Source organism: Schistocerca cancellata, chromosome 2, assembly GCF_023864275.1.
Source record: "Schistocerca cancellata isolate TAMUIC-IGC-003103 chromosome 2, iqSchCanc2.1, whole genome shotgun sequence".
NCBI classification, from domain to species: Eukaryota; Metazoa; Arthropoda; class Insecta; order Orthoptera; family Acrididae; genus Schistocerca; species Schistocerca cancellata.
Genome location: NC_064627.1, coordinates 961,964,415 through 961,986,652, shown reverse-complemented (window position 1 = coordinate 961,986,652; position 22,238 = coordinate 961,964,415). Strand labels below are relative to the sequence as shown.

At 44.1% G+C, this 22,238-nt stretch overlaps 1 protein-coding gene across 1 annotated transcript in view; it reads left to right on the top strand.

Annotated features, from left to right (window-relative positions):
• Positions 1-22,238, top strand: part of LOC126160151 (secretin receptor-like) — a 166,406-nt gene that overhangs the window by 33,508 nt on the left and 110,660 nt on the right. The window contains exon 4 of the mRNA XM_049916888.1: positions 15,124-15,255. Within this exon, the coding sequence (XP_049772845.1) occupies positions 15,124-15,255 (132 nt within the window). The remainder of the gene's footprint in view (positions 1-15,123; positions 15,256-22,238) is intronic.

Here is a 22,238-nt window from a genome sequence, read left to right as displayed (position 1 = left end):
ATGGTTCATGTGCGGAGAACATGCTGGCCACTCTAGCCGAGCAATGTTGTTATCCTGAAGGAAGTAGTTCACAAGATGTGCACGATGGGGACGCGAATTGTTGTCCATGAAGACGAATGCCTCGCCATTATGCTGCCGATATGGTTGCACTAGCGGCCGGAGGACGGCATTCACGTATCGTACAGCCATTAGGGCGCTTTCCATGACCACCAGCGGCATACGTCGGCCACACATAATGCTACCGCAAAACAGCAGGGTCCTCCACCTTGCTGCACTCGCTGTACAGTGTATATAAGGTGTTCAGCCTGTCCTGGTTGCCTCCAAACACGGCTCCGACGACTGTCTGGTTGAAGGCATATGAGACAGTCATCGGTGAAGAGAACATGATGCCAACCCTGAGCGGTCCATCTGGCATGTTGTTGGGCCCATCTGTACCGCACTGCACGGTGTCGTGGTTGCAAAGATGGACCTCGACATGGAGGTCGGGAGTGAAGTTGCGCGTCCGGCAGCCTACTGCGCACGTCCTGTGGCTGCACGAAAAGTATTATTCAACATGGTGGTTTTGCTGTCAAGGTTCCTCGGAGCCATAATCCGTAGGTAGCGGCCTGAGCTTGGCATGTCATGGACAGTACCTCTCTCTCCGTATCTCCTCGATGTCCAAACAACATCGCTTTGGCTCACTCCGAGACGCCTGGACATTTCCCTTGTTGAGAGCCCTTCCGTGCACAAAGTAACAATCCGGACACCATCGAACCACGGTATTGACAGTCTAGGCGTGGATGAACTACAGATAACACGAGAGGAGTATATAATTCCCTTTGGCTTGACTGGAATTGATCGGTTGTCGGACCCCCTCCGTCTAATAGGCGCTGCTCCCGCATGGTTGTTTAGATCTTTGAGCGGGTTTAGTGAAATCTGTGAACAGTCAGAGGGACTGTGTCTGTGATACAGTATCCACAGTCAACGTCTATCTTCAGGAGTTCTTGGAACCGGGATGATGCAAAACGTTTGTTGGTGTGTGTATATGGGCATTTATGTCACGTATTTCGGTACTCACAAAAACACTCTTCAAAACCCACAGGTCCTGTTGACCTAGAATCATGAAATTTACCAAGGTAAATGGTTTCACACTAGAACCAAAGGAAAAATCAGAAAATTATTAATTTTTAATTATATCAAACGAAAAGTTTTTTCTTTTGTCGTTTGTAATGCGACTTAAAACTTGAAATTAAAACATTATCGAAAGTCTTCGAATCCCAGGGACTGAAATCTTTCCAGTATCAGTGTCTAAAACTGGCAAAATTCGTCGAAATCCTCGATTTCAGGAATGGATTAACTGTCCATTCACATATTACGGTTATACGGAACCCTATGTGCGTCTCCTCCTCGCACCTGGCCCTTTTTTTCTTTTTGATTCATTCATCAGACATACAATTAGTTGACTAATAAGGAGAAAGTTATTTCAGCGTACATTGGGAAACGTATCTTCTACGCATATTCCAAGATAAATAAAAAAAATTAGCAACAATAATCATGTATCGAACATGGGACGCAAAACTGCGAAGCCGCAACGCTAGCCTCTGTAACACTATTCCGGTTGAAGTAACTACTCGCTAAAAGGCATGTAACTTACCTCGAAAATTATGACCGTCGTTTTCTTAGAAACGTCCAATATCTACGGACAAGCCAAGACAAGTGTTCGCCTATTTTGCAACCTCTTCCCTGAACAATGTTCTAGAAAATCTGGTAATCGCATTTGCCGTGTTTTCTTTGTGACGATGTTCCTGGCTGACACAAATTTTTATTTTAAAACATTTGTCCTTTTTTGTTTATTTCTAAAAGCGCATCAGTGGTCTGCTGGATGCGGAGGTCGTTTAGACGGCCGATATCCCTTCAGTGACCCAAGTGCCGGAAGCGAGGACCCGTACCGGCAGTACCGGCTGGGCATGGCTGACATCGATGTCATTCACCAAATCAGCTGTCAAAAGAGTAAGACGCAGATAAGTGGGACACTCTTGCTTCGTAGAAGAGAACTCCATAAGTGACTACATCACGCTGCAAGGCACAGCACCACCGTCCTACAACGTTAAAAAAAAAGCCAGAGAGCAATACATTTCTTATCCATTGCCATAAGATTTCATCACAGAACCTTAACAAGGTTTGATATATACACTACTGGCCATTAAAATTGCTACACCATGAAGACGTGCTACAGACGCGAAATTTAACCGACAGGAAGAATATGCTGGGATATGCAAATGATTAGCTTTTCAGAGAATTCACACAAGGGTGGCGCCGGTGGCGACACCTACAACGTGCTGGAATGAGGATCGTTTCCAACCGATTTCTCATACACTAACAGCAGTTGACCGGCGTTGCCTGGTGAAACGTTGTTGTGATGCCTCGTGTAAGGAGGAGAAATGCGTACCATCACGTTTCAGACTTTCATAAAGGTCGGATCGTAGCCTATCGCGATTGCGGTTTATCGTATCGCGACATTGCTGCTCGCGTTGCTCGAGATCCAACGACTGTTAGCAGAATATGGAATCGGTCGGTTGACTAGGGTAATACGGAACGCCGTGCGGGATCCCAACGGCCTCGTATCACTAGCAGTCGAGATGACAGGCATCTTATCCGCATGGCTTCAACGGATCGTGCAGCCACGTCTCGATCCCTAACTCAGCAGATGGGGACGTTTGCAAGACAACAACCATCTGCACGAACAGTTCGACGACGTTTCAGCAGCATGGACTATCAGCTCGGAGACCATGGCTGCGGTTACCCTTGACGCTGCATCACCGACAGCAACGCCTGCGATGGTGTACTCAACGACGAACCTGGGTGCACGAATGACAGAACGTCATTTTTTCGGATGAGTCCAGGTTCTGTGTACAGCATCATGATGGTCGCATCCGTGTTTGGCGACATCGCGGTGAACGCACATTGGAAGCGTGTATTCGTCATCGCCTTAATGACGTATCACCCGGCGTGATGGTACGGGTTGCCATTGGTTACACGTCTCGGTCACCTCTTGTTCGGATTGACGGCACTTTGAACAGAGGACATTACATTTCAGATGTGTCACGACCCGTGGCTCTGCCCTCCATTCGATCCCTGCGAAACCCTACATTTCAGCAGGATAATGTACGACCGTATGTTGCAGGTCCTGTACGGGCCTTTCTAGATACAGAAAATGTTCGACTGCTGCCCTGGCCAGCACATTCTCCAGATCTCTCACCAATTGAAAACGTCTGGTCAATGTTAGCCGAGCAACTGGCTCGTCACAATACACCAGTCACTACTCTTAATGAACCGTGGTATCGTGTTGAAGCTGCATGGGCAGCTGTACCTGTAAACGCCATCCAAACTTTGTTTGACTCAATGCCCAGGCGTATCACGGCCGTTATTTCGGTCGTTTATCATCTGCATTTCTTCTTGGTGTAGCAATTTTTATGGCCAGTAGTGTATTATGGAGCAGTCCGTTACGCAGAGCCATAAAAGTAAACCGGAAATACATTAATGAAAATCAGGTCACAGTAAATTTTGAGCATTAAAGAACCAACACGCATAATGGACACAATCGGGCACTTGCTACTAAATTGTAACATTTCTCTATGGTGCAAGCTAGTAGTCCAAATTAGTACACATCAACAAACAGCAGGGGCTCTAAGTCACACTGAAGGTTATTCAAACCACTGAAATCACAGTTTCTACCTCATTTAGCTTCGTGCCACTTAGTACTCGGTCAATAATCCCTTATGGAAACGAGCGTTTGGCGTCATTGGCCGGGAGGCCCCTTACGGGGCAGGTCCGGCCGCCTTGGTGCAGGTCTTGTTACATTCGACGCCACATTGGTCGACCTGTGCGCCGGATGGGGATGAAATGATGATGAAGACAGTACAACACCCAGTCCCTGATTGGAGAAAATCCCCGACCCAGCCGGGAATCGAATCCGGGCCCGTAGGACGGCAATCCGTCGCGCTGACCACTCATCTATCGGGGCGGGCAATAATCCCTTATAACAAACTATGACTGCTGTTAGAGGCGTTAGCCGTAGCCTAAACTTGGCTTCAGTTCAAGGTGGGAACCCATTTAAAACTAAAGTGGCATTAGCCATAACCTAAAATTAGACGTGCTATAATACTAACCTGCGCCTTTTTATTTATTGTTCAGCTAATTCAGTCTATACAAGATGTAGCCTCTTTAAGTTATTAAATACATTTTTAAGAGGTGTTTCCATGCATCTCTGTCCTCTGCTGTCTTCTGCCAGTTGAGGCCCGCAACCTTCCAGAGTTCCTTATCCCAGCGATCAGGCGGGCTCCCTGGTGGTCTTCGTTTTTCTCTGGGACTCCACTCTAAAACTGATTTTGTCCATCTTCCATCTTTCCTTCGTGCAATATGTCCTGCCCACTGCCATTTCAGAGTCTTAACGCGATCTATAATATCTTTTACTTCGGTTTTGCTCGAATGTCTTCACTTTTCTGTCGATCTTTCTTGGTGAGACCTAACATTGACCTTTCCATAGCTCTCTCAGCAGTTCTAAGTTTCCTTTTGAAAAATTCATTTAAAGTCCAAGTTTCACACCTGTACGTTATAACCGATAGTACACACTGATCAAAAACTTTTTTCTTTAAGTAGACTGGCATGTCAGATTTAAAACTGTTCCATTCCTTCCGTAAGCCCTCCAATACCAGTTTAATTCGACGAAAAATTTCAGGTTTCAGATCCCATTTTGTGTCAATTAATTGCCACAGATAAACGTATTCTGTAACATTGTTTAGGATGTTGCCGTTCAGTGTTGCTTGTCCTGCACCTACCCACTTATTATGCATAACCTTAGTTTTGGAGTGATTTATTTTAAGTCCAACTTCCTGACAACGATCTGTTAAGTCTTTTATAGAGGACTGCATTTCCATCTTACTGCGCCTTAGGGTACTCGATCACCACTAAGTGAGAACCATTTTTCACGTAAGACGTTACAAAGCAAATGTAAGGACCGCCACTGAGATAAGTGGATGACGACAAAACAAACACTCGTATGTTGTTCCTTCAGTAATACTCGAGTTCAACTAAGTAACTGAGGAGACACCCATAACAGACCACTTGGATAACCATACAACACGTCCATATAACGAACCAGATGCCCTCGCATTTTTACAGGCACTTAAAATTCACGACAGCAATTCTGGGTCCACACATAAACTATAGACAAATCATCCCCAGATTACAACTGGAACACACGAAAACAATACAGGGAAACGCGGCGGAGACATCATTAAATTCACCAATGTACGTGCAATCAGGAAGAACAATACAACAGCGAATTAAATAGTAGCAGAAAATATCATACAAAAAGATGATAGAAAATCAAAATACACTCAAACAAATACAATTATGAGCCGAAAAATTATAACCACCTGCTTAATAGCTTGTTTATGCATCTTTGGAACGAAATACGTCACTGATTCTGCGTATCAGGGATCCGACAGTTTGTTGGTAGGTTTGTGGAGGCATGTGGCATTACATTCTACGGACAGGTGGTGTAACTCGTGTAAACAACGGGCCGCCGATTTGCATACACGGTGATGGCGCCCGATAACGACCCGAATGTATTCCACAGGGTTTACATCAAGCGAATTTCGCCGAGACATCAACGTGAGTTCACTGTAATGCTGCTCCAACGACTGTGGTACAGTTCTGCCTCAGAGACAAGGACAATTATACTGTTGAAAGATGACATGGCCGTCAAGGAAGACATCAAGCATGAAAGGTTACAGGTGGTTCTCAGCTATCAGCGTGACTTCGATTACTGCCACAGGTACCATGTAAGCGCAAGAGAATGTCTCCCATAGCATAATATTGCTCCCACCAGCCTGTGTCCGTGGCACGCTGCATATTTCGAGCCGCGTTTGCGGAGTCGACCACCCGAAGAGCCAGATATCGACGGTCGAGTCCCAGTGCTCCCGTGCTCATTGCAATCGTAATGGGCGATGTCGGTGGGTCAACAGTGACCATAAACGGAACGTCTGCTCCTGAGTTCCATGTGAAACAATGTACGATGAGTGGTGTGATACGAAACGTATGTGCACAAGCATTGTGCTCATTCGGCAGAGGTGGCGTTGCGGGCACATGACGCGGTAACAAAAGAGTGTAAGCGGAGCAGTCACGGACTGGGGATAAAATTAGCGAATAATTTATCCGTAATGATGGGCAACAGTCGTAACATATTTCTTTAAAGTCAGTGCCTCCATTAGACTGTTTATTTACAGTCTTACATTTACACTTACACAATCATGATTTTGGCTTCAATGTGCCATTATCAAGTGTTTTAAGTGTTATACATTGCCTAAGATGGCATACTGTCGTGTTAAAATACACTATTAGACACACTGTCTAAGAGTCGATATTTCTGGCAGAGACTACTGCTTTGTTTCATCACTGAGTATACCATCTTGAGTATACCTCGTTGAGTCGAGATGATAACTCAATGATGAACAAAGCAGTAGGCTCTGCCAGAAATATAGACTCTTAGACATTGTGTCTAATAGTGTATTTTAATACGACAGTATGCCATATTAGACAATGTATAACACTTAATAACACTTGATAATAGCACATTACCTGTATTCGTCGTGGCATGCTATCCACAAATTCATCAAGGCACTGTTGGTATAAATTGTCCCACTTCTCAACAGCGTTTCGGAGTAGATCCCTCAGACACGTCGTCTATAAACAGCCTTTTTCAATCTATCCCAGGCATGTTCGATAGGGTTCATGTGTGATGAACATGCTGGCCAGTCTAGTCGAAACACGTCTCCCACGACTGTCTGGTTGAAGGCATATGCGACACTCATCAGTGAAGAGAACGTGATGCCAATCCTGAGCGGTCCATTCGGCATGTTGTTGGGCCCATCTGTACCGCGCTGTATGGTGTAGTGGTTGCAAAGGTAGACCTCGTCATGGACGTCGGGAGTAAAGTTGCGCATCATGCAGCCTATTGCGCACAGTTTGAGTCGTAACACGACGTCCTTTGACTGCACGAAAAGCATTATTCCACATGGTGGCGTTGCTGTTACGGTTCCTCCGAGCCATAATCAAATGGCTCTGAGCACTATGGGTCTTAACATCTGTGGTCATCAGTCCCCTAGAACTTAGAACTACTTAAACCTATCTAACCTAAGGACATCACACACATTCATGCCCGAGGCAGGATTCGAGCCATAATCCGTAGGTAGCGGTCATCCACTGCAGTAATAGCCGTTGGACAGCATGAGTGAGGCATGTCATTGACAGTTCCTGTCTCTCTGTATTTCCGCCATGTCCGAACAACATCGCTTTGGTTCACTCCGAGACGTCTGCACTCCTCCTTTGTTGAGAGCCCCTCCTGGCTCAAAATATCAATGCGGTCTTGATCGAAACGCATGCTTCAACTACAGACAACACGAGCCTTGTACCTCAATCCTAGTGGAATGACGGCAACTAATGGGCTGTCTGATCCCCTCCGTCTAATACGCGCTACTCATGCATGTTTGTTTACGAGTTTTGGCGGTCTCAGCGACATCTCTGAACAGTGAAAGGGAGTGTGTCTGAGATTCAATATCCACAGTCAACGTCTATCTTCAAGAGTTCTGGGAACCGGGGTGACGCAAAACTTTATTTGATGTTTGTATAAGGTATTAATTACTTATCACTGATTTCTGAAAGCCATCACTCCTTTTCTGAGGTAGCATTGTCTTTCTGTATAGTGACAACAATGCCCCAACGCTAGGGATGAATCTTTGCCTTGGCATAGGGTGAAGAGCCGGTGTTGAGCTTCCGTACAGAGTGCCACGGCGCTCCGTGGATACATAATGTGTAGACATTGGCAGGAAATGGAATTAATAGTTCAAAGTGTTACGTCGCTTTGTAGAAAATAGTATTTCACTTATTCACGGGAAGGCAAGAGTGATTAATCAAGAGATTTATGGTTGATACAGTGTCGTGTTCGTGAATCTGTAATTGTTCCGTAGAAATATACTAAGAATAGAGAGTAAATGAAAAGGCTTCCATGATCCGTGATTAATTGCTTAATTAATCTGGAGTCGCAACGTAGCACTGATTGCTTCAGTGTGAATGTGAAACAAAAGTAACTCTTAGAGAGGACGATGAGCGTAGCCATTGTCAGCGAAGTCTTTTTTGCGCAAAAGGATAAATAAACCAAAGTCATATGGCTGCCGGATGTCTACTACTTGCTCCCACGATATTTCAGCACAGATTCGTTTGGTCATCTTCAAGTGAATACTGACAAGAAATGCGCTTAACTTATGTATTTAAGATCCCACCTGCACGTATGTGATGTGTCCAATTGGCGTTGCGCACGCTCTGTTTGTCCGCAAGTATGTGTGATGCGTAGCGCGCCGTCCGTGGTGAAAACTGTCTTCATCGATATCAGATGGATTGTCTTTGCACAGCAAAAGCCGCCGGCTACGCAGAGCGCGAAGATTTCCTATGACGGGGTTCCATGCAGAATTTAACCGGAAACAGCCTTCTCGATTAGTACGTGACTCAGGCAGTCCTATTTCCACTGATACGTTGATGATAGATGTCCAAAAGTTTCACGTATGGGCCACAATTTTCCTTTGGTCGTATTTTATCAAGTGACCAGTGGAAGTACAATGTTCGGCTTTAGCGGACTTTCTGGCTCGAAGGATGCGAGTATGCAGCTGATATTCTACTTTGCACAGTGCGCGTCGTTTGTCCTATGTAACTGACTCATTCACACGAAATTCTGTAAACACATGCCTTGCGCAACACTATCTTTAACAGATCCCAATAGCACCGAGATTTTAGGAGAAGGACGAAAAACTGCTGTTACTTTATGTATTCTTAATATTCTGCATATTGTGGCTGAAATATTTCCAGTGTATGGTAAATAAGTAGTCCCTTATTGGTCGAGACGTGGTTTCCAGCTTAATTCTTCATGGATCCCCGTCATAGAAAAACTTCGTGCTCTGAGTAGCCGGAGTCTTTTGCCACGCAAAAACAGTCGATCTGATAACAATTTGTCCATTATATTTGGACTGTTGAGCTCCGTGGCCGTGGATAATGATATTTCACTGTAAAAATACAGCAACCAGCCACTTTTTAATGCGTTTTATTTATGCCAATATGCATTTCGGGTTTGCACCCATCTTCAGCTGGCAAATTACATGGATCTTCAGTTACTACAGTAGTACAATCTCGACAGCAGTTTGGATGCTGCAGCAGGCCTGTGCAAAAGCAACGATTCCAATCATTTACTTCAATTTCGCGAGTTTAAAGTTACGCACCATCAGTTGTTCATTTTACTTACATTCTCCTCTCCTTGTTTTTTCTTGGCTTTTCTTCTTTCTTGCAACATCACAAACACTTTTTATTACGTATTTTACACAGGCGCACTGCGTTATCCGCCATGTTATCGACTGACAGTTTTTGTTCACATACAAACGGTTTATCTATGGACGGAGTTATATTTTTCGAAAGTTTTGAGGTTATAAGATAAGCTACTGTTTTCTAAACATTGACTTGGGTGACAGAAGTATTCTAAGTACAATGTATACAATTTTATGTTTTGTAGTATTGAAGATAATAAACTAACATAACACATTTATACAACGCAGTAATTCATACATTTACAATATAACAAAGATAGAATTAAGATTTTTATGTTTTATACTATTACATGCATTTGTTAGGTTTATATTAGATTATGTTCTTTCTTGATTGTGCTTAGTGAGTGGTTTGATAAGTAGAGTGTGGAAGTTTTTCAGAAATATTCGGTTTGGTAGCTCTGTTTGGTCGTTAAGTATGTCAGAAGGGGATGCATGTTTATGTGAATAAATTTCGATTTCTTCTAGGAGGTTCATTCTTTTTCCTTTGTTGGCTAGGTGGAGAACTTGTAGGTTATGGGATATGTCTATTACTTGATGTTCTTCTTCTGCTACATGTTGGGCGAATGTGGATTTATTTAAGTTTTTTAAACGAAGAGCATCCATGTGTTCTCGAAACCGTATGCTGAAGTATCTCCCTGTGTGGCCTGTGTATGTTTTTGGACATGAGTTGCAGTTAAGTTTGTATATTCCTGATTGATTGTACGGTTTGGTATTATTTTTAATGTTATGGATAGCTTTGTCCTTTATTTGGTTATTTGTATAGTAGCTGATTTTGATATCTGTTCCTCGGAACAGCTTTGCTATTTTATATGACAGCTTTCCTACAAATGGCAAGCTTACATATTTTTTTTTTATGGCTGTGTTGTGGCAATCTTTAATGTTGTTTTGTTATTGTATTTGTTTATGTGGGGATTTATCTTAGAGTTTAGTTCATCTATTAATTTTGGATAGTAACTATTATTGTAAGCATTTGCTTTGATGGTGTTTAGTTCTTCTATTTGGTCGGCTGGTTCTAGTGGTATTTTGTGCATTCTGTTTAGCATTGCTCTGTATGAAGCCGTCTTATGTTTATCCGGGTGGCAGGATGATTTATTAATTGTGTTATCTGTGTATGTTGGTTTCCTGTATACTTGAAATTTGTGTTTGTTGTTGGAGCTACTTATGCAGAGATCCAGAAAATTTAAACCTACTTCTGTCTGGTGTTCTACAATGAAGATGATGTTCTGATGCATTTTATTCATTTCTTTTGCAAGGTTATCAATTTCTTCTGCTGTGCCATCAAATAAGATCATTATATCATCAACATACCTTTTGTAATAAATTATCTTGTTTATTATCTGGGGGTTTTCTTTAAAAAATTTACATTCTAAGTTATTGATGAAAATATCTGCAAGCAAACTGGCAAGGCAGCTACCCATAGCCGGGCCCTCTTTCTGCTGGTACATTTTGTTATTAAAAGAAAAATAGTTGTGTGATAGTACTAGTGTTAATAGATCAATGAATTCATATATTTCTGGTAGTGCCAAATTTTTATGTTTAAGTAAATTGTTTTTAATTATTTCTATTGTTTCTTTGACGGGTATGTTTGTGTAGAGGTTTGTGATGTCAAGTGATGCAAACCTAGCAGTATCAGGAATCTGAATTTCCTTTAGACAATTAATAAGTTCATAAACTTCATAATAAGTTCATAAACTTATTAATTGTCTAAAGCTGTCATATAAAATAGCAAAGCTGTTCCGAGGAACAGATATCAAAATCAGCTACTATACAAATAACCAAATAAAGGACAAAGCTATCCATAACATTAAAAATAATACCAAACCGTACAATCAATCAGGAATATACAAACTTAACTGCAACTCATGTCCAAAAACATACATAGGCCACACAGGGAGATACTTCAGCATACGGTTTCGAGAACACATGGATGCTCTTCGTTTAAAAAACTTAAATAAATCCACATTCGCCCAACATGTAGCAGAAGAAGAACATCAAGTAATAGACATATCCCATAACCTACAAGTTCTCCACCTAGCCAACAAAGGAAAAAGAATGAACCTCCTAGAAGAAATCGAAATTTATTCACATAAACATGCATCCCCTTCTGACATACTTAACGACCAAACAGAGCTACCAAACCGAATATTTCTGAAAAACTTCCACACTCTACTTATCAAACCACTCACTAAGCACAATCAAGAAAGAACATAATCTAATATAAACCTAACAAATGCATGTAATAGTATAAAACACAAAAATCTTAAATCTATCTTTGTTATATTGTAAATGTATGAATTACTGCGTTGTATAAATGTGTTATGTTAGTTTATTATCTTCAATACTACAAAACATAAAATTGTATACATTGTACTCAGAATACTTCTGTCACCCAAGTCAATGTTTAGAAAACAGTAGCTTATCTTATAACCTCAAAACTTTCGAAAAATATAACTCCGTCCATAGATAAACCGTTTGTATGTGAACAAAAACTGTCAGTCGACAACATGGCGGATAACGCAGTGAGCCTGTGTAAAATACGTGATAAAAAGTGTTTGTGATGTTGCAAGAAAGAAGAAAATCCAAGAAAAAACAAGGAGAGGAGAATGTAAGTAAAATGAACAACTGATAGTGCGTAACTTTAAACTCGCGAAATTGAAGTAAATGATTGGAATCGTTGCTTTTGCACAGGCCTGCTGCAGCATCTAAACTGCTGTCGAGATTGTACTACTGTAGTAACTGAAGATCCATGTAATTTGCCAGCTGAAGATGGGTGCAAACCCGAAATGCATATTGGCATAAATAAAACGCATTAAAAAGTGGCTGGTTGCTGTATTTTTACAATGAAATAGTCGATCTGATATCGATGAAGTCAGTTTTCACCACTGAGTGCGCGCGACGCAGCGCACATTCTTGTAAACAGCCCGTGCGCAACGCTTGCTGGACAAACCGCGCATGTGCCGGCGGGATCTTGAATACGAGAGCTCACTCCCTTTTGTGTCAGTATTCACCTGAATATGGCCAGAAGATTCTGCTGCAAAATATCGTGGCAGCAAGTTGCAAACATCCGGCAGTTCGCTCGAAATTTTATGGAACATTCTGTACGCCGGGAAAGTTCTAAATCTCACACAAGATAATATGACCTGTACTGTCGTAATTTTAAAGCGATATTTTTCATTCTTTGTTTAAATAACTTAAATAACGTGTAACAGAAATGTATTTCAACGATGGATTTACTTCCAAAACCTCTTCTTAAGAATTTACTTTATTTACTAGGGATTCATCAAGAACATTAACACATTTAATCACACTTTGTGGACGTGGAAATAGTTGCCAGTGTGTAACTGACGAAAACTAATTCAATTTTTTTCAATAAATGGAAATTTATTCCTAAAACACCCCCTTTTTTTAAACAGATTTAAAATTATAATCAGAAAGCACCCTGTAAATATCAAGTTACAATTCAGAGGCAGAAATAAAAAAACCTTTTTTTGGACACTATGAGCTTTCGGGCTGAGAACCTTGCCGCTCCGTAGTCACGACCGCTCACAATAACCTCTGAAAGACTACACTGGTGCAAATCGGCAACACACCAGATTACTTTAAACTAAAAATTTTAACAACTCACAGACACACATAAACAATGCACCCCGTGCCGGCCGGAGTGGCCGTGCGGTTCTAGGCGCTACAGTCTGGAACCGAGCGATCGTTACGGTCGCAGGTTCGAATCCTTCCTCCGGCATGATGTGTGTGATGTCCTTAGGTTAGTTAGGTTTAATTAGTTCTAAGTTCTAGGCGACTGATGACCTCAGAAGTTACGTCGCATAGTGCTCAGAGCCATTTTTTATGCAACCCATTAGGAGGGATGGAAATGGTACAAAACACTCACATTAAAAATTATTTGCCACCGAAAGTGCAACTTGTTTTTACAAGAACTCATACGGTGGAAGGGTGGCAACTTTATATACTAAAATGACCATTTAAATAAAAACCTATGAAATGCAGTCTTACATAAAATGTACAAACATGCTCTACATTACACATATACCACCTCTCAAGATGATAGGCAAGATAAAAACATATATCAGGAATTCGGCATTTACAACTTAAGCAATAAATTCGTTAACACCGAATCCGACAAACATGACAGAGGCAGCTATTACCGTACGGCAGACTGACAGACACACACTAATTGCCTAACAAATGCGGACGAGAGACAAACGAGCAAGCTGGGGACGAGAGACTGACCAAGAAAACAAGTAGAACTGAACAAGTAACTGAACAACGTATCACGAATCACTTAACTTCTAGTAACTGCTATTTCTGGCGAAGACCGGGCGCAGCACCCCCAAAACGGTCTCCCGAACCGTCCGCTGCCAGCCGCTTCCACGGACGCAGGAAGGCGCGCCGATCTGCCGTCTCAGGGCGTCGCAGCTCGCCCCGGCCAGACCGACGTCGTGGGTTGACTCCTGTTGCTCTCGTGTCGGCCGCGAAGCCACTACCCCTCGCTATACGGCGCGGCCCGTCGGACTCACATGGCGACCTCACATGCGCCGACGCTCAAGGCGGACAAGTCATCTTGTGTCTCAGTGCGCGACCGACCAACCGATCGATGCACCCGCCAATGAGCATTGCCTGAACAAACTCGAGCAGAGTGGCGGCCTAACACATACTAGCACTCCGGACGACAGACAGACACTGACTGCCCCACACTGACCCGGCTGACCAACTGACCCGACTCGCCGAGACTGACAGATTGACCCAGACTCACTCCGACTGACCAGCCGCCGAGCTGATAGCCCCCCCCCCCCCCCCAACCCTAAAAGCACGTGAACAGGCCACCTTACTCCTTTTCCCACCAGAGGGAGACACCAAAGCTGCGATTGCTACAGCGGCACCACCGCGAGAAACGGAGGGCGACTGCTTTACACTACGCGCTGCGGCGCGCTCTTCAAAACAGCAGATTTTACCACGGCTCAGTATTCATTTTCGGCACATGGTCAGGTTATTTTCGTGAGGCGGTGTGTTCTCTACGTGAAGCTCAAATACTTTAGTCCGACAGTCCGATAGTCCGATAGCTACAAAAATAAACTAGAAAAGACATTTCATGAAGAGGGTATGAAACCTCTATGATTTCCGGGTTCCTGTGTGTTGCATGTATTTTTCATATGCGATGTCACGCAGGATGGATCTCGGGCAGTCTATATAATCCGACATGTTATGTTAGCCTTGGAATTTCACCGCTAAAACTGATCGACGTGGCGCAGTGGTTGACACACTGGACTCGTATTCGCGGGGACGATGGTTCAAACCCGCGTCCGGCCATCCTGATTTATGTTTTCCGTGATTTCCCTAAACCGCTTCAGGCAAATGCCAGGATGGTTCCTATGAAAGGGCACGGCCGACTTCCTTCCCTCGTCCCATCGCATTCCGGAGGACGACGGTTCAGTCCCGCGTCCGGCCATCCTGATTCAGGTTTTCCGTTTTTTCCCTAAATCGCTTCAGGCAAATATCGAGATGGTTCCTTTGAAAGGATACACCCGACTTCCTTCCCCATCCTTCCCTAATCTGATGAGACCGATGACCTCGCAGTGTGGTCTCCTCCCCCAACTCAACCCCCAACCTCATCCTAACTGACTGATGACCTCACTGTTTGAGCCTCTCACCCGAATTAACCATCCTTCACTGCTTAATCACATCAACACTTTGTTCGCAGGAGTACGCCAGCAAGCTGTGCACCTGGTCAGGTACGTGGTACCGCAACGAGCAGAACGCCACATGGGCCAACTACACGCTGTGTGGTGCAGTCACTAGCGACCAGCCGCCAGAGGATGCTTCCCTGTACGAGGTACCACGTTTCCGCTTCGCTCTCTTCCCTAGATGTTTATAGCAATAAACACACAATTGTTTATCAGCTGTGTACGTGGTCCTTTGTTCTAAAAAGTATGCGGCAGAGTAAACGTACACTATGTGATCAAAAATACAAGGACACCCCCAAAAACATACGTTTTTCATATTAGATGGATTGTGCTGCCACCTACTGCCAGGTATTCCATATCATCGACCTCAGTAGTCACACATCGTGAGAGAGGAGAATGGGGTGCTCCGTAGAACTCACGTACTTCGAACGTGGTCAGGTGATTGGGTGACACTTGAGTCATATACCTGTACGCGAGATTTCCACACTCGTCAGCATCCCTAGGTGCACTGTTTCCGATGTGATAGTGAAATGAAAACGTGAAGCGGGACGTACAACATAACAGCTTACAGGCCGACCTTCGTCTGTTGACTGACAGAGACCACCGATAGTTGAACAGGGTCTAATGTGAAACAGGCAGACATCTATCCAGACCATCACATAGGAATTCCAAACTGCATCAGGATCCACTGCAAGTACTATGACAGTTTGGCGGGAGGTGAGAAAACTTGGATTTCATGATCGAGCGCCTGCTCATAAGCCATACATCACGCCAATAAATGCCAAACGACGCCTCGCTTGGTGTAAGCAGCGTAAACAGTGGAAAAACTGTGTGGAGAGATGAATCACGGTACACAATGTGGCGATCCGACAGCAGGGTGTGGATATGGCGAATGCCTGGTCAATGTCATCTGCCAGCGTGCGTAGTGCCAACAGTAAAATTCGGAGGCGGTTGTATTAAGGTGTGGTCATATTTTTCATGGTGGGGCCTTGCACCCTTTGTTGTTTTGCGTAGCACTAAGGCAGCATAAGCCTACATTGATGTTTTAAGCAGATTCTTGCTTCCCACTGTTGAAGAGCAATTCGTGGATGGCGATTGCATCTTTCAACGTGATAGAGCACCTGTTCATAATGCACGGCCTGTGCCGAAGTGGTTACACGACAATAACATCCCTGTAGTGGACTGGCCTGCACAGAGTCTTGACCTACATTCTATAGAACACCTTTGGGATATTTTGGAACGCCGACTTCGTGCCAGGCCTCACCGACCGAAATCGGTACCTCTCCTCAGTGCAGCACTCCTTGAAGAATGGGCAGCCATTCTGCAAGAAACCTTCCAGAGCCTGATTGAATGTATGGCTGCGAGAGTGGAAGCTGTCATCAAGGCTAAGGGTGGGCTAACACCATACTGAATTCCAGAATTACCGATGGAGGGCGCCACGAACTTGTAAGTCATATTCAGCGAGGTGTCCAGATACTTTTGATTACGTAGTGTATGGTGGTTCTATGTAGAAAACTTCCAGTATAGAGATTGGATTGATGCCAACTTAGTAAATGTAATATCAACTGACCGTTGAATGTTCTGCAACGTTCATTTATAGGTTGCTCAGTGTAAAGAGGTGTGGAAGCATACCACAGGACATTTGAAGGCATTGACAAATAGCGATAAATGTGATATAGGAGTAAATCATTTGAACTCCTTCGTCTGTTTGCATTCCACATGAATCTAAAATACGGAGAGTCGAAGTTCTAAGAAAAGGAGATGAGTTACATGTTGATGGTTTAGAAATGGTTGATACTTACATTCTATATTTTATTAAAATAATTAGGTTTAGACCCACATCAGAATCTTCTTGAAGGAGATTACAAACAGCCGACAAAGGTAGTCCAAACGGTGCTCTAAATTTGTTATGAAAATAGAGTTGTAATTAGAGTAGTTGGCGTTTCCAGTACGAACATTGATACAGTTCTTCACCACAGTGCGTAATGTGCAGGCTTCATCCATCATCTATGCAGCAGTATTGGAACCTATGGTCTGGGGTGCGATTTCCAGGGGGTGTTTTTCCAATCGATTAACACTCGTCCACATGCCGATGTTTTAACCCACCATGCCATACATATTATCGATCAGCAGGTCTATCTCCAATCGAACACATAGAAGACATCATCCGACTACAACTCCAGTGTATTCCACGACCAGCCTTAACCGTCCCTGTTTTCACCGACCAAGTGCAACAGGCATGCAACGCTATCCGACAAACTGACACCGGCACCTGTACAACACAACGCATGCACGTTTACACGATTGTATTCAACATTATGACGGTGCCAGTATTTCACATTTGCAATGGCTTATCGAGCGCTTACATTAACCTGTGATCCTACAATATTAATCACTTACAGGGTAACAATTATTGAACTACACTCCTGGAAATGGAAAAAAGAACACATTGACACCGGTGTGTCAGACCCACCATACTTGCTCCGGACACTGCGAGAGGGCTGTACAAGCAATGATCACACGCACGGCACAGCGGACACACCAGGAACCGCGGTGTTGGCCGTCGAATGGCGCTAGCTGCGCAGCATTTGTGCACCGCCGCCGTCAGTGTCAGCCAGTTTGCCGTGGCATACGGAGCTCCATCGCAGTCTTTAACACTGGTAGCATGCCGCGACAGCGTGGACGTGAACCGTATGTGCACTTGACGGACTTTGAGCGAGGGCGTGTAGTGGGCATGCGGGAGGCCGGGTGGACGTACCGCCGAATTGCTCAACACGTGGGGCGTGAGGTCTCCACAGTACATCGATGTTATCGCCAGTGGTCGGCGGAAGGTGCACGTGCCCGTCGACCTGGGACCGGACCGCAGCGACGCACGGATGCACGCCAAGACCGTAGGATCCTACGCAGTGCCGTAGGGGACCGCACCGCCACTTCCCAGCAAATTAGGGACACTGTTGCTCCTGGGGTATCGGCGAGGACCATTCGCAACCGTCTCCATGAAGCTGGGCTACGGTCCCGCACACCGTTAGGCCGTCTTCCGCTCACGCCCCAACATCGTGCAGCCCGCCTCCAGTGGCGTCGCGACAGGCGTGAATGGAGGGACGAATGGAGACGTGTCGTCTTCAGCGATGAGAGTCGCTTCTGCCTTGGTGCCAATGATGGTCGTATGCGTGTTTGGCGCCGTGCAGGTGAGCGCCACAATCAGGACTCCATACGACCGAGGCACACAGGGCCAACACCCGGCATCATGGTGTGGGGAGCGATCTCCTACACTGGCCGCACACCACTGGTGATCGTCGAGGGGACACTGAATAGTGCACGGTACATCCAAACCGTCATCGAACCCATCGTTCTACCATTCCTAGACCGGCAAGGGAACTTGCTGTTCCAACAGGACAAGGCACGTCCGCATGTATCCCGTGCCACTCAACGTGCTCTAGAAGGTGTAAGTCAACTACCCTGGCCAGCAAGATCTCCGGATCTGTCCCCCATTGAGCATGTTTGGGACTGGATGAAGCGTCGTCTCACGCGGTCTGCACGTCCAGCACGAACGCTGGTCCAACTGAGGCGCCAGTTGGAAATGGCATGGCAAGCCGTTCCACAGGACTACATCCAGCATCTCTACGATCGTCTCCATGGGAGAATAGCAGCCTGCATTGCTGCGAAAGGTGGATATACACTGTACTAGTGCCGACATTGTGCATGCTCTGTTGCCTGTGTCTATGTGCCTGTGGTTCTGTCAGTGTGATCATGTGATGTATCTGACCCCAGGAATGTGTCAATAAAGTTTCCCCTTCCTGGGACAATGAATTCACGGTGTTCTTATTTCAATTTCCAGGAGTGTATATGCAATAAAATGGTCAGAACTTTTGACAATCATCATTTTATTAGACAGCCTACCAGTCGCGTCTGACTCTTAACGCGGGTAACTTGCTAAATTCTGGGACTCCGTAACTTTCCATCTACATTATGAAAATGTAGCCATTGTGAAGCTGAAGTTCGATATACGAGGCGTGTTTTTCTTAAGTAAGTATCATTTTTAAATTAAAAAAAAAAGACGTGCTAGGATATCTCAATAATTTTATTTTTACATCAAAGCCTGTACCGTAATCTACGCACTGACGCAATTACAGTCTGATTCTTGCCTGTTTACGTTATGTACTGAGTGTTTAAGATGCCTTCGATAATCGTGAGTCCCGTCAACTGTGAAGTACGGGCTGTTATATGATTTCTTACTGCTAAAGGGCTAAAAGCGATCGATATTCATCGTGACATCTGTGCAGTTTACGGAGAAAACATTATGAGTGATGGAATGGTAAGAAAGTGGGTGAGAGCATTTAAATATGGCCGCACATATGTGCATGATGAACAACGGAGTGGGCGTCCTGCAGTCGTTGATGAAAGTTTCTGCAGGAATTGGACAATAAAATCAGAGAAAACATACGCTTTACGATTTCCTCCTTACGTGATGACTTTTCTAATGTCTCTCGTAGTGTTTTGTATGGCATTGTGACCGAGCACTTGAATTACCGAAAATTGTGCGCACGTTGGGTACCGAAAATGTTGACGGATGTGCACAAAAGCAAACGTTTAGACAGTGCATCGACTTTCCTTGAGCGGTACCACAACGACGGTGATGATTTCTTAAGCCAAATTGTTACGGGCGATGGAACATGGGTGGCCTACGTCACTCCAGAATCAAAGCAACAGTCCATGGAAGTTGAGCAAGGGCATCGGTTTGCTACAAGACAATGCCCGTTCGCATGTGGCGAATTAGACCAAAGATCTCATCACATCTTTTCAATGGGAAACTCTAGATCATCCTCCGTACAGCCCCGATCTTGCGCCCAGTGACTACCATGTGTTCCTGCACTTGAAGAAACACCTGGGCGGTCAGCGTCTTCAAGACGATGACGAAGTCAAAACAGTGGTGCTGCAATGGTTAACAAGTCAGGCGACAGACTTCTATGAGGAGGGTATTCAAAAACTGGTACAACGTTATGCCAAGTGCCTCAATACTGACGGAAATTATGTAGAAAAGTAGATTAAGGTACAGGCTTTCATGTAAAAATAAAACTATTGAGATATCTTAGTACGTCTTTTTTTAATTTCAAAAAAACGGTACTTACTTAAAAAACACGCCTCGTATACTGACGTGAAACCGATATCTGCGAATAAAATGATCTTTGTATAGCCACGCAGGATTGGATGCATCTCATCATTCTTCACGTTTTTATTGTTATAACTTTTATGATAATTTAAATGGTTATTGAGCTGTGCCAGCTCGTTCGTTTTTGAATTGTTCATTCCGAACTGGCGGCTTCGAGTTTCGTAGAGGGCACTGGCGGGGTAGGAGGCGCCGCGAAGGCCTGGTGGCCTGAGGAGGAGCGGAAGTGGTAGTGGAGTGCCGAGAACGCCGGCGTCTCGACGGAAGCCGTCTGAGGTCCCTGCAGGAAGCACAGACGTGATCCCGATGCGTCTTGCAGTGAATTTTCCACCATTACCGGGCGCGCGGGATGGTGCGTGTGCGCTTGAGCTTACGATTTTCTCATGGCGACTGAGTTACTGGGTTCGCCTGGCGGTTATTTCTCACCTGGCGTCAAACATTTAAGCATGCGAATGTGAGACGTTAGTAGTGTCAGACCGATTCAGATTATTATTCTGAACCAATGGTTTCGTGGAAGCGTCGGTTGATATCACCTAGTAGCGGAAACTGCCTTATTCGGTTGTAAGTGTGTGGCCTTATCGTAATGTCTCCCCTCTTGTCATCCAGACTTTGTGCTTTGGCGATCTTGGATGAAGAAGTTGGTTAACGGCTCCCCACATTTCGGCCTTTGCCCAAGAGCTTTCGTGGAATTTTCATGAACCTTTGTTTTCTCTGCTGTTTTCTTTGAACACTGTTATAGATTGTAATGCGATTTGCAGCTGTAGTGAGTGCGTGAGTGTGGTACCGGCAAATAGTAGTCCCAAACTTAGACTCACTTTTAGTGTGTTTTAGTGTCACGAGTGAGGCAGCTAAATTGCTTGTTTTGGTCTTACTGGAGCCAAAATGGGACACTGATGCGGGACCCCTCCGCAGAGCTGCTTTTCGGCTCAGAGTTATGTATTTTTATATTATAATCTGTATCTACTGTTTTATTGAAGGCTGTTATTCGGCCGCAGAGTCGGGCCAATTGCAAAAACGCGAGCTCACCTTGAGTAAATTCTAGCGGTTACTTGCTTAAAACTGTACAGAGTGTAACTTGTAAATTAGAACTGTTACTTTATTTGTAATTTATGACTGGCATGTGCCGTGGCGTTAGAACTGTTCACTGTTTCCGTAAGTGGCTCTTAGTGGAACCTGGCTGCCTTAACTAAACGGCCACCGCGGAGATTTAATCCAATAATTAGAACTGTTGCTCTGCTTATAATTTAAGTGTGGCATGTTCTAAGGCTTTAGAAGTGTTTACTTATTAGTAGAGCCTGGCTTCTTAACTAAACGACTAAACGACCACTGCGCTGATTTAACTCAAATATTACAACTGTTGCTCTAATTGTAATTTAAGTGAGATATGCCCTGACCTCTTACGAGGTTCTACTTGTTTATGGCTTGATTCTGTTAGTCGACCCCCGACTAAAAGTAATACTTGTTTCCATTTGATCTTGCTGTAATTTTCTATTCAACCCAACGGCCCCAGTACCGACAGCAGCTATAAAACTTGGTCTCCCTTTTGAAATTTAATCGGCCACTGTGCTGTACCCTCTGCAATATTGTCATTTAAGGTCTATAGCCAAACTTTCGTTAGGATTTGTGATATCTCTAACTGTTTCGTTGCATCAGAAAAGAAAACAAAAGAAAAGAAAACCACTTGTCTAAACATTTATGACCTTGAAATCACATAGAATTCGGCATTATTGTGAGATTAGTTTTAAATCTGAATCTGCTTTTAGGTAAATGTTTAGCGGCCCATGGTGTCATATCTTTTTTAAAAGTTTATACATTGCTGTTACCTTTTAAACAATTTTTGCATTTTCCTATTTAATCGGCCACCGAGTCGAATTTAAGCTTAAATCTCAGTCTATCATTTTATTGTAATTTACGTGGGAACTTTGACGTATTTTATTCGTAACTGATCTTAGTAATCGATTTTAT